The sequence below is a fragment of the Indicator indicator genome, chromosome 3, assembly GCF_027791375.1.
Source record: "Indicator indicator isolate 239-I01 chromosome 3, UM_Iind_1.1, whole genome shotgun sequence".
Lineage (NCBI taxonomy): Eukaryota > Metazoa > Chordata > Aves > Piciformes > Indicatoridae > Indicator > Indicator indicator.
The window spans coordinates 23,793,157-23,810,578 of record NC_072012.1 but is presented as its reverse complement, the minus strand read 5'-3'; the positions used below and the strand labels follow the sequence as shown (position 1 = coordinate 23,810,578).

The window sequence follows — 17,422 nt, the reverse complement described above, 5'->3', positions numbered from 1 at the left end:
GAACTACAAACTACAAAGCATAGTGACAAAGAGTATCCCAAAGCGTACAGAGCCCGTTACATAATTCCCAGAGCTTCCCAATCCTTCCCTTCTTCCCACCTGAGGGTAAACCCAAACCCCCCAGGGCTCTTTCTTCCCCCTCCCGCTGCTAGGCAAGTCTCAGGCTGGCCAGGTCTGAGACTGCCCCCCCCCCCCCTCCATTCTCCTCCTGGCATTAGGCCTAGACAGGCCTAAGAGGCCTTGAGGATACTCCCCCGGCATTACCCGATAAGAGAGGACATCTCCCAGGGGAGCAGAGAGGGAAGAAAGAGAAAGAGAATGACTCTGCAGATGGATTTATAGGGCGCAGGATTTATGGGTAGAAATACGTCGTTTCCTGTGTCCACCCCTGTGGGTGGGCACCCAGGACACCAGAGGTGTATCTCATGCGGCAGTGGCAGGGGGCACCCAGCCTAAACTGCCACAATCCCAAATGAGTGTCACTCAGAAATCAAAGACATCTTGGAAGAGATGTCCATCTTCCTGCTCTTTTTTCAAAGATTACTTAGGTTAGGTCTGGAGTGCAAGGTCAGGCACAGAGCTTACAGGAGGGAATGTAGAGTTCAGGGACCTCAGGGAGTGTGAAAACCTTGCTTTTATGCCCTGGATTGTGTTTTATATCTAAAATTGTCTCATGTGAAAAGCCGAAATAGTCTAAAGAGCAGGCATTACAATGTGGCATACTTGAAAATGAATGTATCACAGTGTCACAGTATATTAGAGGTTGGAAGTGACCTCAAGAGATCATTGGGTCCAACCTCATGCCAATGCAGGATCACTTAGGGTAGTCCACACAGGAATATATCCAGGCGGGTTTTGAAAGTCTCCAGAGGAGACTGACTCCACAACCTCCCTGGGCAGCCTGTTCCAGTGCTCTGTCACCCTCACTGTAAAGAAGTTTCTCCTCATGTTGAGGTGAAATCTTCTATGTTCAAGTTTGAACCTGTTGTTCCTTGTCTTATTACTGTGAACCATCGAAAAGAGCCTGGCTCCCTCCACTTGACACCCACCCCTCAGATATTTATAGACATTGATCAGATCCCCTCTCAGTCTTCTGTTTTCCAGACTAAATAGGGATCTCTGTCTCTCTTCATAGAGGAGATGCTCAAGTCCCCGAATCATCCTCATGGCTGGAGGATGTGGAGGATGTGTCTGGGAAAAGATATCACAAATTCAAATCTCCTTTGATAGAGAGATAAAGTGTTGGGTTTTCTCCTAACTAGAGTGCTCTCATTGCAAAGTGGCTACTAGTGAAAGACAAAGTGATTTGGCCAAATCCACACAGCCAGTGACAAAAGTTGAGCTTGGGTAGATTTTCTTGCTGCAGTTGCTAGTTCAGCCAAGTAATCTGTAGATGCCCTACTGTTGGTGGTTTCCATGATGATTATAAATTTTGTGAAGTTTCTGTGATTAAAAACAAAACCAAAAAAGTTTTATTTTCTTGCCATTCTTTTGTGTTTGATTTCAATATTTAGAAGCACAACTTAAATATATGAAGTATTGCTTCAATCTGTTAATACATAATACATCTGGAATCTTAAAGCAAATTATGCTTATTCAGACATATGGTTAGAGAAGTTTAATTATCTGGTTAGTCGTTTAGGACACGAGATGACTTCTTGCCCCTTCTTGCCCTGCAACTGAGAATCTGGAGTTTCTAGAACCCTTGCTGTGTACCTCTTTAGCAGTGTCTGGGTCTAGAGAAATGCAGTGAAGTAAAATCAGTGTATTCAACATTCAGATTTTCTTGAGTAATAAAATTTTGATTGTCAGATTTTATGGTATACTACATTACTTTGGTGTACTCTACTCTCAAGTGTTGCATGCAAAATAGTCTCTTAGAACTAACTCTAAGCTCTAAATTTGTTAGCATGTTTAAAATGTTTCATCACCCTATGTCACGCTTATCAATGTTTTGTTGCTTTTATAGATTACCTTTCTCAAGGGATAGATCTCTCTGGAATAGAAGTAATTGAAAATGACCTGCTTTTTATTGCACGAGCTCGGCTTGAGGTGGAAAATCAGGCTAAAAGGTTGCTTGAGCAAGGCGTGGAAACTCAGGTAAAATACACTTCCTTCTTTACTTACTTTCAAAAGTGAAAAATACTCTTTGAGTTTAATTTCCTTTGTTTTGTGTAGGACTTTCTAATCAAAATTAAACATGAAAAGATAATATTTGAGAAATTTTTACACACGAAATTGACAAAACTGACTTGTACAATGTTTGCAAGAAACTCTTTTGTCTATATTTTAAATCCCCGTTACTACAATAAGAGGAGTCCTACCAGTTTCGGGTTTTAAACTAGAGACAAAAGAGGATTGGAACAAAAGATTTTTATACTGTTTTTGCTAATAGTTATGTTACTGAAGGTTGATGTGAAAGTAGAGCTTATACAGAATGGAAAATCTCTTCATTAAATTTGCTTGATTAGATAATTGAAGATTAAATTTATCAATATGTCTCAAACTTCTACTTAGACCTCTCATTTCAAGTAATTTTCTGCAGTAAGAAGTCACAATTGTGGTAAATAACTTTGGCTATTTACTGATAGCAAAATGGTAAAAAAGAACAATCCCATGTTTTACTTTACTTCAGATGTTGAAACTCCTGGATGTTTGAGCGTGTTGCCAAGCTGTGATTGAGCTTGTTGCAAGTTACAAAGCATATGCAATGTTAAATAAAGACTAAATGAAAACAGGCCCTAAGATAAAGCAAGTGGATGTTTGCTTTAAATGTATCTTCATCAGTGTGTATTCCTTCTAGTTTTTCATGTCTAGTTTTCATTTGACCTTCTCTGATAATTTTCTCTTCAAATTAAATATTAAAATGAAACTGATGAAGAAACCCTGGGAAAATCAATCCCACTCCACTTGAAAAATAGATTTAGTGTGTGTTCCAGGCAGTGTCCAGGTAATCAAGAGATTATTAAAGTATATGCCTGTTGTGTTTTAGCCAGGGCCCATTTCCAGCAAATGGAAGATTGCTTGGAAGAACGTTTTTAGTGCTTAGTCATATCAGAAGTGGGGATGTTTACATGAGGAGGTGTTGGTATGCTTCACAGGTTCGTTGTTGGATATGATTCGTAGATTTAATGTTGGAAAAATAGTGTGCTTTAGAAAATACATGTGCAAGCATTGCCCAAGAAATTTAGAATTTGAAACAGAACTAGCATATAGCATATCTTTGATACTTATTATTTTAGCTGTGTGTTTTATTGAGAAGCTTATTTAGATTTATACCTTCCAAGCCATGTGATTTCTCATAAGCTGATGTGGGATCTTCATCTTTTCTTCTACTTTCTTTACACAGAATTCCTCGGATGGTCTGTCTGTCTTTTTGCTAGTATCCATTCTGGTAGCCAAGTCTGTACTTCTGATAATAGTACATCTCTATTTGTCCAGGTGATTCTTCAGTTGTTTGACACTCGTACATGAAATTGTAATTTTAGTTTTAACCTTCATTTTGATCTACTGTGTAAATAATACACAAGATCAGTTGCTTGCTTAACAGGCTGTATTTTCATCTAGGACTTTTCAGCAATGCCTTAAGAAGAAAGTTAGCCTTATGTCTCCATTTTAGAGTATTTCAGTGTCTACCTGAAGGAGAAGCAGGGAGAGGATATACTTGAAAAAGTAAAACTAGAAGTATCTCTGTCTAAACAGAAGTCATTAGAATTTGGTTAGTATCTCTAGAATTCGGTTTTCAGAGATGCTGCTACAAACTGCTCTGACAAACAGAGCAGAGTTAAAAACTTTAAACTACTGCTTTCAACATTTTAATAGATCTTCTTTGTTTGGGTAAAACCGCTACTGTTGTTATTTTGATTATTTATTTTATGATGTGTAAGTTACATGCTAACAAGCAGATTGTCACAAGTAGCCCCACCAGCTATGAAAGCACATGAAAGCAGATACTTATGTCTAAGTGATACAATCTTTTTCTCTGCATTGTAATTTATGTTTTTTGTATTTCTTAGAAGAAACAAAACCACTCTTTCCTTTTGTAAGTGTGGCGTTAACCATTTACTGCTGCAGAAGTGAAGGCTTCCAAGTGTGTTCATGGTGGTATCTTTAAAGCTGTCCTTTGCGTATAAACTAGAAGTGACTTACCAGGCTTTTGTAGAGCTGACAACCAAGATTGGCTTCCTAATCCTTTTAGAAAGAACAAGCCTGGTTTTGCTCCTATTGACAAAAGGAATACAAATGGTAGCAACTGGACCAAAGCAGGGCTACCAGTGGCTAAGCTCCTTGCTAGTTTTTATTCGCATTCTAACCAGGATAATGGCAGTTAAAATAGTAAGCAAGAGAGGCTGCTTTAACAGAGGTAGCTCAAGAACTTTAATAAAGTTCTATGGCAAGAGACAGCGACGTTTTCTGCTTTACAAAAAAAAAAAAGTTCCCTAAGCTAGGTGCTTATGTAGTATATCTTTCATTGTTACAGGTTGTCTTTGTAATTGCCAAAGGCTTTGAGGGGAAAGTATGTATGTAATTGCCCATTTTTCTGGACATGTTCATCAAGAACTTGCATAGTTTATTTAATTTCAGAGTCCTCTAAGTTAAGTGTTTATGTAGTACTGCTTGAAGTGTTACAGAAGGATTGGTGAAATTAATCTTAAACCCTTCATAGGGCAGTGTTTAATGCCAATGATCTTGTTTGCAAAATGCACTGGGAAGTGTTTGAGATATTTGCATTAAGAACGGCTGACATTGGGCTTCATCTTTCACTTTTTTGGTGAAACTTGCAAAAATATGATAATATTGTATTCTTGAGTTGCTCATTATTCATGGATGACTTTTGCAGTACTACTGCCAGGGCAAGGTCCTGTGATCTTGAGTTTCTTTTCATTCTTGCATACTTTAGCAGGACTACATGTTTCCCTGAAACATCCTTTTTTTCTAAATTAGTTTATTATATTTTATCCCCTTGATAGTTTTTGCCAGTTTAGTGTCATCTTTGGATTTGGATGATTTATAGTAAAACGAACTGTACAAGCATATGAATATACTATCCAAAGTTGTTTGCTCTGTGAAGAAGTACAAAGAACAGTTTCACTTTTGTGTGCTCTGTGGTTGTGTGGTGGTCCTCTCAACGTTTATCTTTGGTTGTTAGCTTTGTATGTGTTACGTTGCCCGTACTGATGTACTGTGCTAGCCAAAAGAAAAAAAACTTAACTTGCAGATGTTATTGCCTGCCTTTTGCTGCTTTTAGATATTATCTATCATATTTTGTCATGCCTTTAATATATACTTCAGAATGTGAATGGAATTAATTCCTGTCATGTAGCTGTCTGTAACTGCACATGTATGCATAATTACAAAATTATAATAGCAAGAAGAATAAATAGAGAAAAGAACTCCTCCAGTTTAACACACAACCAGTCATAATTTTATCCATTTATCCAATTTTATCTATAATTTTAACTTCATGTTATAAGTTCTTGAACAAATGGAGTTGAAATGCTAACCAGAGTATACACTTTTCTTTAAGGCAGAGTAGTCATTGCTTTTTTGTTGTTCTGGTATTTATTCCTACTATGAAAGCTAGAAGTTAACCTCATCGCTGTCAAAAATGTAACTAATACACTACACTTCAGGCAGTGGATGTTACATTTCTGTATTATTCCACAATCTTGAGTCCCTAGAGGAGATCCTGATGGAAACTAGACTGAGGCAGCTATTTCATAATAAAGTGGTTTACTACAATATGATACAGAAATGGAAGACATTTTTGATTATTCACTTGAAGTCAGTTACTTGAATCGAGAGTAAGGACACTGAAGTATTATCTGTAAAAAGGAAAATCTAAACCTCCTTGCTACTTTTGGCATAGGCTGAGGGTGGTAGCTATAGTTAACTTTAAATCATCTAGTTTTGCTTTCTTAAGACAGAGAATAAGATCCAAAGCTTTTTATTTGCATTCATGTTAGCCACCCATTTTACTGCTTTTTGTAATTCTGATGTAGACAGAGAAGACATGTTACATCTCTCATACTGGCTTTCGTTGTACAAAATCACACTGACATTTGAGTCTGTTTAACTAAAATCCTACTACCTTATACTGTTTCAATTTTTTCTTTTACAATAGTTCTATTCACTTACAGAGAATTTTCACTATATGTTTATTCAATTTTATATATGTATTCATAGTCATATGTGTATTTTATGTGTATATTCATAACTTTATATGTGTATCCAATTTTATTTTTTGTCTTTGGTATTATGGTTATGGTTTTTGTGATCTTGTTAACTTGCTAAATCAGATTCCTTCATCTAGCCATCTGGTGCATGGCACTACTGAAGGAGTTTTCAATAAATCTAAATTATATCTTCCTTGAACTATTTTGTTAAGATGTGGTATAGTAATGTGTGGCTCATTTAACAACCAAAAATATCCTCCAAGTACGTATCATTTGTATCCTGTAGCTGAATGGTAAACCTCATGGGGATTAACCAAAACTTAGAAATTTTCTGGTGTATTCTGGTCTAAAACCAGTTCGTTTTATTATAAACTATGATCTAATGCAACTGAGTTGTTAACCATGCTTCAGTAATTCAAAATCACCAAGCTAAATACTAAGCATGAATTTATACCTCTCAACTATGGATTAAAATAAACCACAGATTTCTCTGCAACATAATCGGCTGATACTGATATAACCTAGAATATCCTTTCAGTTTCCATAGGAACAGATGATAGAATGTTTTGAATCTTGGAATAGCTAAAATGAAAGTCTGGCTTCAATATAGTTCATTTGCATTTTGTGTCTTGCAACCTCAGCATGTAAGGGCTGAAAATGTACATGAGAAATGAAAGATGGAATACTGGTATAACACATATTAAAATGATTTTAGTAATAACAACAAAATTGATTAAAAGAAATGTTTAAGGTGTTTCTGTGCATAATTCTTCAGGTGCTAATCTGTGTTTTATTATACAGGTGCAAATAGTATTTCCAAATCCATAGGAAAGGAAAAGAGAAACCATTAACTATTCTTTTGTGTTAACACCTCTTCAAATGTTTCACAACAACAAAAAAAAATCTGTCTTGTTGGTCATCTAAATTTAATCTCCAGCCATTGCTTCATCTTACTGTGTTATACTGTATAGGTGTATTTACTTCTTGTAGAATCGTTTCAGTTGGAAAGGACCTTTAAGATCATTACAGAATCATAGAATCATAGAATCAGTCAGGGTTGGAAGGGACCACAAGGATCATCTAGTTCCAACCCCCCTGCCATGGCCAGGGACACCTCACACTAGATCAGGCTGGCCAGAGCCTCATCCAGCCTGGCCTTAAACACCTTCAGGGATGGGGCCTCAACCACCTCCCTGGACAACCCATTCCAGGCTCTCACCACTCTCATGGTGAAGAACTTCTTCCTCACTTCCAGCCTGAATCTCCCCACTTCCAGCTGTGTTCCATTCCCCCTAGTCCTATCACTACCTGATATCCTAAAAAGTCCCTCCCCAGCTTTCTTGTAGGCCCCCTTCAGATACTGGAAAGCCACAGTATTATGGTCACCTCGTAGCCTTCTCTTCTCCAGACTGAACAGCCCCAACTCTTTCAGTCTCTCCTCATAGGAGAGGTGCTCCAGCCCTCTGATCATCTTGGTGGCTCTCCTCTGGACACGTTCCAGCATGTCCATATCCCTCTTGTAATAGGGGCTCCAGAACTGGACACAGTACTCCAGGTGGGGTCTCACCAGAGCTGAGCAGAGGGGGAGAATCACCTCCCTTGACCTGCTGGCCACACTTCTCTTGATGCAGCCCAGGCTCTGGTTGGCTTTCTGGGCTGCAAGTGCACATTGACAACTCATGTTGAGCTTCTCGTCCACCAGCATCCCCAAGTCCCTCTCCTCAGGGCTGCTTTCTAGCCAGTCACATTGTGTCCAATACCAAGTCTGGTGCTAAACTATGTTCCTTAGCACTGTATCTGTGCATCTTTTAAACACCTCCAGGGATGGGAATTCAGCCACCTCCCTGGAGAACCTATCTGATAATACTTTCAGTGAAGAAGTTTCTTCTAATAGCCAATCTAAATCTCCCCTTGTGCAACTTGAGACCTTGTGTCCTGTTGAAACCATTTGTACACAAAAGAAAACTTAATGTCACCGGAAAGAAAAGATCAGAAAAACTTCAATCTGTTATATAGGTGAGTATGGCAAAAGATAACCCAAGGACAGGCAAGGAAACACGCGATGTGTAGTAGTACTTGTTTAATTAGGTGTTTGACATCACTTTCTTAGCAGATCAGGTTGCTAAATCAGAGAAGATATACTTTGAGTGTAAAAATACTAACAAGATTTAAAAGATTCCTCTTTGAATGGACATGTAACTCCAACATTGATGTGGAGGGAAAATATGGTGACCTTTGGTGACCAACAAACAGTTGGGAATCTTAAATGCCTGTTGCCTGAGGCATGGTGAATGCATGTAGAAATGATATTGTGTAACTGTTGAATACTTGAGCTCTTTTAGCTTGTTGTAATTCCAGCATTTAAGTTACTCAATGTTTAAAATATTTTGTGTGTGAAAATTGGGATGGTACTGAAAACAAAAAAGGAAAAGCAAAGCATCAAAACAAAGAAGTAGTATCCGTTTTACTTGTGATATTTTCTCTTTTCAGTGCAACAGGATTTTGATTTTTGAATGGATCTACACTGTGCCAACTTAAGTAGTAACTTTTCAAATATCTGTATTCCAAGATTATTTTCAGCTACCATTAATATAGAAGACACAGGAGAGCTGCAGTTATTGGAGAAAAAAAAGTTTAATAGCAATATTTTGAAAATAGGAGGATTTTCATATCAAAGTAGTATCTAGGGCTTTTCTGCACAGTATTAGAATATAATTGTGCATTGTAAAATATATAATTGTATATTGTAGAATATAATTGTAGAATTGTAGAATATAATTTTGTAAATGTGCAGAGGGCCCTGTGTCACATGTTGCTTTCTCAGTGTTGATCTTTTTTTACTAATGGTTCCGGTTTATGCTTTGCGGCATCTTTTAGATGTGTAGTGATGGTTTAAACAGGTATTAGCAAACCTCATTCTACAGGTGGGCAAATACAAAGTTCGTAATGAGAAGAAATAATCAGGAAAGTTCTTAAAGTATTTGAGTTTGAAAGTTTCTGTGTTTAGCAGTTAGCCAACACTGATCTCTTTTAACAGGCCTTGTTTCATGAAAATGTTTTTTCTTTCCTCCAATGAAAGTTATGTTTTTTTTCTTAAATACATCCTGGAAGCCTTTCTTTCTTTTTTTCCCCACAGTCTACATTTAGTCCATATCTGGGGCTAAATGATAACAGTTTTTCTATCACCTGATGACCCCTTTCCAGTAAGAGTGGGATTGGGAAAAGTAAAGGGAACCCATGGGCTAAGATGTAAACAGATTTAGTGAGGCGGCCAAACTAATATTAATAGTAATGCCAATAATATAAAGTTTACTCAGCCCAGTAAGTATACAGTGTTTGCAACAAATAGGAAGGCAATCTTTCTTTGCAGAATGGTAAGTAAGCCCCTCCAGCTATGGGGATGAGCAGGAGCTGGAGGCCCTCCTGTCCTTCAGCAAGCCTCCCCTTTATAATGAGGTTCTGTCATGGATTAAGTTGAATCTGCTGCTGTTATTCATACCATGCTGCAGTCATGCCAGGTTCAAAAATGAAAGTGCTGGCTGGAGCAAAATAGTATGGGGCTTGAAGTTCAGATTGCAACACAGGAGGCTTCCTGTTCTGGTTGCTGCTTCTGGATTATGGGTTCTTGGGTGCTGGTCTTTTCTGCTGGGATGGCAGTGGGACAAGCAGGGATGGGGGAGTAGTTTTTTGTCTTGGGCTTTCAGCTTGCTTCCTTCTGCTTGCTGCTGCTTTGCCCTGTGCTTTTTCTGCAAATAGGCTAAGGTAATTATGTGCTTTGTGCTATGTTTATCTGATTTTGCTCAGTAAATCTATTTTTATCACACTTTTTTTTTGGTCTCAGTCCTGAGTTTTTATGTGTTACTTTTCCTCTCACTTCTGTGTTGGGAAAATAGACAGGTTAACCCACTGGTTCAGTTGGACCCATTTTGTTCTGATTGGAACCACTACAGGTTTATGGTCTGGGATGCATCTGTGGTATTTTTTTATGTAAGATTGTTTGAGCAGTTACTTGAATAATCAGTCATCCCAAGGCAGGTTTATAATTTCCGTTTGGGTAAACATATTGGAACTGTGGGAGAAAGGAAAACATATTAATTGTTGAGGACATCTTCTGCCAGAGATCCAAATACGCAGATTTTTGCAGGCCCACCTGATTCATTTTTAGAGATGTAGTTTTGCCCCATGTATGGTGTGCTTTCCAGAAAGGCTTTATAACTCAGCAACAAGTGATGGATTCCTTGGTGAATGCTGTTGGGAGAACAGGACTACTTAGGAAGTACTTGAATGTACCTTTTAGAAGCCCATGTTTTAGCAAACATCTTTTACAGTGTAATAGAGACAAAGTAGTAGCAAATATGACCATGATGGTATTTTTTTTAATCTAGCCAAAATTATTTTATACCAAAATACACTCTTTATACTTAGTTTGCTGGACTGTGCAGATGCATGTACTACTGCCTGTTAGTCATAAGAAACCTAAGCATGGAAGTGTGTGCTCACATTGCAAGCTAGACGGACAGTTTGTTGATATTTTTCTTTCTGCTGTCTTTGTAAAGCATACGTGTAGCAACAGTTACTGGGTGCTAATACATATTCCCTCTCCAGCTCAGGTGGTGCTTATTTTTGTGCAACTCTTTCCTTCCAGTAGTGGGAAAGAAGGGAAGCTGGAAGATGAACTGCACTCAGTTTTTCCCTCTCCCTCCTCCAGCACTGCATGTAAGCGAAGATAAATGTATAAGATAAATGTATATGCATTTGGGGAGGAATGTGTGCTGGAGTAGAGTTACCATCAAGGAGAATAGGAGGGTTCTTTCTCCTCTGCTGCAGGTTTTACTCTTTGCTGAAGACTTCTTCTTGAAATCCTATTGATTTGTTATAAAAAAATGTTTAGTTGTCTTACAGTACATGGTCAGTGTTGTGGGAGATTTGGCTCTTACTGCTTAATGGTGCTATGCTTGCAGTTATTGGGGTGTAAGCACCAACATTTTTGAGGAAAGCCTAATTCTCCATCTTATTGGTTATTCATGTTAGATAAAGGATTTTCCTGAATTCAGATCTAGGTCAGTATTCTAGTATTGTTACTTTTACTATTATTATTACTACTATTACTATTATTACTGCACATTGAAAACAACATTCCTGGAGCACACATGTGTCATCCAAGAGAAACTTTTAGCTTCAGAGTTTTGGTTTTTTTTCTGCCTAGGGAAATGTTAATGCATGAGGCCTTTTTCATTCCGCCTTTCTTTCTATTTGGCTCTTGTTTTATCCCCTTTTAAAATGATAAATAGGAATCTGAGTTTCAAAGTCCTCTGCAAATAAATACAAGCAGCCTTGCCACGTACTGTTTCAGTTGTTACGTTGCTACAAGCTATTCTATACGCTTGGAAAATTCACTCCCCTTATTTCAGCATCAGCACTTTCACCACACCTAGTTAAATTTAACCTACTTCATGATCGAGGATATTTGACTCTTTTAATACCAAGTAGCATTCTTTCTGGACACCCTCTGGCAGTTTTCTCACATATGGTACAGTGGGTTAAAGCATCTTTGTGTTTTGTGTTGAGTTTATGTTGCTTCAGTGCAGGTTATAAAGGAATCATAAAATGAATAAATTCATAGACTTATACAGTGAGCTAAGAAACCTTCCTTGTGCTCATGTAGTCTGACCTGCTTAGTGCTGGACACATTCATTAGATGGTGAGCTGTAAGGTGTGAAGAATAACAACTTCCATGAGCTACCAATTACAGGGGCTTTAGGAACTAATTAACTTTTATTGGACTGACCAGTCTTGAATTTCAAAACAACCTGTATAGACATGTAAATAAAGTAGTCTTTGCTCTGAGCTGGTTGACACAGCAAAGATGCTGCAAAAATAAAGGGAATCACTGAAATAATACTCTGGACTGTGAACTGGATCTCATAAATATTATTTTTAAATGCTAATTTGTTTATAATGAGGTTTATGTTTATAATTTATGTGCTCTATTCAGCTTAGAAGTCTTATAATTTGTATAGAATATCTCTTCAGAGAAAATAAGTTTTTTCAGGGCTTTTACTTGTGTTTGGTAATATATTTTTTTCCTAATTGTAAAACAAGTAATAAGCACTCTAAAAAATGTTAGATGTTGACTTTAATTAAAAATTAGATCTTAAATTCATTCTTCGGTCTATGAGTGAAACTTTTTTACCTAAACTGGAAGTATGTCATTCATTGTACCTTGATAGTTGTGTATGGGAGGAGGGAATTTAATTCTACACCTTGATAAAAAACTGTGCCTATATATAATTTCTCTCAGTCTAGACTTGCCCTGGAAAAACTATTTCCAGTGCATCTGTATATATTTTCCTATGAACAAATAACAAATTTCCTTTTTTTTTTTTTCCCCATGAAACTGATACTTGGAAATAAGGTGTGGCCCAGGTAAAAGTACTAACATTCTAAAACACTTTTCATGCTTTTCCACACATACTACTGTTAATCATTACAATTTCTAGAAGGTTGCTTTCATCTTTGTTTTCTGTAAGACTTTGTGGCCTTATTTATATTTCATGATACTTAAGTTCACAGTTTGTGTCATTCAAACAAGGGAAAATACTAGGGGGATAACAGCTGAATTTTAATAATGGATGAGGAAGGAACTGAATATTAATTGCAGTAGTTTTCCTAAAGCCATTTTAGTTAAGGATCTCTGTCAGCAATCCCTTTGAATCTTTTATACATACATAAGGTTTTTACTTTGGCTCTGAATATTCAGAGGAGGTCTGGCAAAGCTGATTTGTTTCAGTTTAGAGCTCAGAATCCATTTTCCATTTTCCTTCCATCTTGTAGGCTTCTGTTTTAAAGTTAGTGTAATTTCGACAAAGCATGAGGCAATGCTAGGAGGAAGCAGTTAGAGACCTGCTGAGCCACTTGGATCCCCACAAGTCTATGGGGCCAGATGGGATCCATCCTAGGGTAATGAGAGAGCTGGCAGATGAGCTCATCAAGTCACTCTCCATCATTTTTCAACAGTCCTGGCTCACTGGTGAGGTCCCACATGACTGGAAGCTGGCCAATGTGATGCGCAACCACAAGAAGGGCCAGAAGGAGGAGCCAGGGAATACCAGACCTGGCAGCCTGACCTCAGTGCCAGGCAAGACTATGGAACAGGTCATCTTGAGTGCAATCACACAGCACCTACAGGATGGTTAAGGGATCAGGCCCAGCCAGCATGGATTTAGGAGGGGCAGGTCCTGCCTGTCCAACCTGATCTCCTATGACCAGGTGACCCGCCTGGTGGACGTAGGAAAGGCTGCAGATGTAGTCTGCCTGGACTTCAGCAAGGCCTTAGACACCGTCCCCCATGGCAGACTCCTGGCCAAGCTGTCAGCCTGTGGCTTGGACAGCAGCACTCTGCGCTGGGTTAGGAACTGGCTGGAGGGCCAGGCCCAGAGAGTGGTGGTGAATGGTGCCACTGCCAGCTGGCAGCCAGTCACTAGTGGTGTCCCCCAGGGATCAGTGCTGGGCCCTATCCTGTTCAATATCTTTATTGATGATCTGGACAAGGGGATTGAGTTCATCATCAGTAAGCTTGCAGATGACACAAAGCTGGGAGCAGGTGTTGATCTGTTAGAAGGTAAGAGGGCTCTGCAGAGGGACCTTGACTGTCTAGACAGATGGGCAGAGTCCAACGGCATGAGATTCAACACATCTAAGTGCCAGGTTCTACACATTGGCCACAACAACCCCATGCAGCACTACAGGCTGGGGACAGAGTGGCTGGAGAGCAGCCTGGTGGAAAGGGCCCTGGGGGTACTGATTGACAGTAGGCTGAACGTGAGCCAGCAGTATGCCCAGGTGGCCAAGAAGGCCAATGGCATCCTGGCCTGTATCAGGAATAGTGTGGCCAGCAGGAGCAGGGAAGTCATTCTGCCCCTGTACTCAGCACTGGTTAGGCCACACCTTGAGTACTGTGTCCAGTTCTGGGCCCCTCAGTTCAAGAAAGATGTTGAGTTGCTCAAACATGTCCAGAGAAGGGCAACAAAGCTGGTGAGGGGTCTGGAGCACAAGCCCTATGAGGAGTGTCTGAGGGAGCTGGGGTTGTTTAGCCTGGTGAGGAGGAGGCTCAGAGGAGACCTTATTGCTGTCTACAACTGCCTGAAGGGAGGCTGTAGCCGGGTGGGAGTTGGTCTCTTCTCCCAGACAACCAGCAGAACAAGAGGACACAGTCTCAAGCTGTGGCAGGGGAGGTTTAGGCTGGATGTTAGGAAGAAATTCTTCAGAGAGTGATTTGCCTTTGGAATGGGCTGCCCAGGGAGGTGGTGGAGTCACCGTCCTTGGAAGTGTTTAAAATAAGACTGGATGAGGCACTTAGTGCCATGGTTTAGTTGATTAGATGGTGTTGGGTGATAGGTTGGACTTGATGATCTTGAAGGTCTTTTCCAACCTGGTTAATTCTTTGATTCTGAATAAATACTGTAACTAAATTTATAAACTACTTGAAGCAGTGGCCATTCATATGACTGCTCTGCAGATTCTGGGCAAGATCAAGCAACTAATTTTGTTGGAATTTTTAGTGTTAATTTCTGCCTCTATGTTTGTGGGTTTGGTTTTTTTTTTTTTTTGAGAGGAGGCTAAATTAAAGTTAAGATTCTAATTATTATCTTCATTTTATCCATCAGATCGAGTTGTTCACTGATGTCAACTAGCATATCTCTTTTGTAGCCAAAAACTGCTGTGCTGTGTGAACACACAGAAGTGGAGACTGACATAGAATTCATGAAAACCTGGCATGGTGTGTGGTGGGGCTAGGAATTTTATTTTAACTCTGAATTTATTGAATTTTGTCACTGTGGAACATTGTTGTTTTTATTTTGAAGTCACAAGGAATTTTCACACAAACTGTAGTGTAAGCTTCTGTATATTTTTGCATAGCATCCAGTTATGCAGCAGCGTCACATGTGAAACAGTCTGGAGCATGAGGCATATCGTAGGAGTCAACCAGCAGTGTTGAGAGGTAGCCTTTCTCAGTCCCTCTGAGATAAAACTATGGACTGGTGGTACAAGCACTGCCTTAACATTTTTAATGAAAGACTGAGATTTTTTTTTCTTCAAGAAAGATATGCCCCTAAACCAGAAAAACTTTGTGTTGATTGTAAGTGGAATTCATATTCCATAAGCTTTAATGGGGCATTTTAATTTATACAGACAGTGTCTTTGCTTAGTGAATTCTAAACCTGTCTGCCTGTATGTGTGTGATGATAGTTTATTGTCGTATGCAAATTTTAATGATCTTGTCGCCTCCTTTGCCATTTTCAGATCTGTAAGTGAGAATGTTGAATAGTACCAGAGTTAGGACAGACAATGAGAAATGCAGATATTTGTCATACCTTTTCAGTTTTGAACTGAATCATGGAACTACTCTTTGAGTAGGGCTATGCCACTTTATGACTATCATATGACACTTCAATGTATACCATGTTTTCTTGGCTTACTTAAGAGAAAATAACTTAAAATAGTGTTAGCTTTGCTTCAGATCAAAACAACTCCCATTCATAGGTAAGTTTCTCAGTCACAGAAATAAATTACTTTGGTTTGGCATGAGTTGTTTCTGACAGAGCTATCTTGGCTATTATTTAGCACCATATTAAAAATTCCTTATGCATATCAAAAGGTAATTTAACTGTGCAGTCAAATGTAAATAAGTTATTACTTTGTAGCAATAAGATGATATAATATTACAGCATTGTTTCATGGTCCAATTTGGAAGAACAGAAATATAATATGTGAGATGCTAATTTCAGAATACCTCCAACGTTAATGACTTTGTTATAAACTCCTTAATGTCTTGTTTGGATTTTAACTCAAGTTTTTGAGAATATGCTCAAGTAGGTTGGTAATTAAGGTACCTTCTGGACATAATTAGTGGAGCATACTGTAATTAATAAACTTGAGATCACTAAATGTAACATATGTTCTTAAAGAGCTACAACTTAGGTAGTGAAAATATTTGCAACCTATATCATTCATTGAGAACAACAGTACTCCTTAATGTATTTTGCAGTGAATCAGTGAGCTCCTTCAGTCCCCACTGCTGAAAGTTATTTTAAGATCAGAATTAGTACTTATATATATATATGCAGCTTCTGTAAATGTGGTGGATTAAAGAAAGCAATTTTTCTTTTACAAGGAATCTGTAGTATGTTCTCTAAGGTGGATTACACATCACTTGTAAATGTATAGCAGAATTCTTCTGTAATAAATTAAAGTGTTTATGGAGAGCCTGGATCACTTGCTTGCTAGCAAGCATTTTATTCTTCTTCTTGTAGTCTTCTGTAGGTAGCTGGACACATCCAGTTAAGAAATGGGAATAGACATTTTTATAGGATACTGTGGTTGGTTCTCTGACAGCCAAATAGGATGATAAAACAATTAACATAATCTATTCCAAAACTTAAAAAAAATAATTATAATAGTTCATACAGTTGACAACACTTTCTGACCAGCTCTCAAACTGGCTGTGGAAATGTGTGCATTCTGAAAGATCTCTACCTTACCTAGTGGGATGTAGCCATGAGTCATTATGTATCTCCTCTAGTTTTATGTTCTGTAAGTCATCTTGTTGAAGGCTGGGTAATGGATTGGGTAGGCACTTGCTATGTGACAGTTCTCATATTCTTATCTGGTGATTTGCACCCTGAATTTTTCAAGCCACATTTACTTATTTTTCTACTTTTTCTGTCTTAATTGCACATGTCAGAACTTGTGAATGGATCCTTGTCCATAGTCCTTACAAAAAGAGAAGTGGGCAACTTGAAGAATTCTCTTTTCCTTCAATTTTTTTTCCCCAGAGAATTGTGATTCTTTGACTCAGCACCAAAATTTGTTGAGCTCATGACAGCAAAATTTATCTGTACTTGTAGCTGTGACTGTTAAACTTTTTTGGAAAACTAACTTCCTGCTATTGAAAATTTATATTTTTAGAGAGTATGTCTATCCCTACATAATTTGTGCACATACCAGGGAGAAACATGCTGGGTATAATGAAGAATAAAGTTTTTTATTGCTGATTAAAGGTATGATAAACAGCAACACATTTCTAAAGGTTCTCATAAATACAAAGTTGAGGGGACTATTTAAAAACATTAAATATGTTGGTGGGAAGCTGCTCCTCTCCCTCTCCCTCTCCCTCTCCCTCTCCCTCTCCCTCTCCCTCTCCCTCTCCCTCTCCCTCTCCCTCTCCCTCTCCCTCTCCCTCTCCC

At 38.5% G+C, this 17,422-nt stretch overlaps 1 protein-coding gene across 1 annotated transcript in view; it reads left to right on the top strand.

Moving 5' to 3' along the window:
* Positions 1–17,422, top strand: part of COG5 (component of oligomeric golgi complex 5) — a 179,414-nt gene that overhangs the window by 77,716 nt on the left and 84,276 nt on the right. The window contains exon 8 of the mRNA XM_054399780.1: positions 1,970–2,100. Coding sequence (XP_054255755.1) covers positions 1,970–2,100 — 131 coding nt within the window. The remainder of the gene's footprint in view (positions 1–1,969; positions 2,101–17,422) is intronic.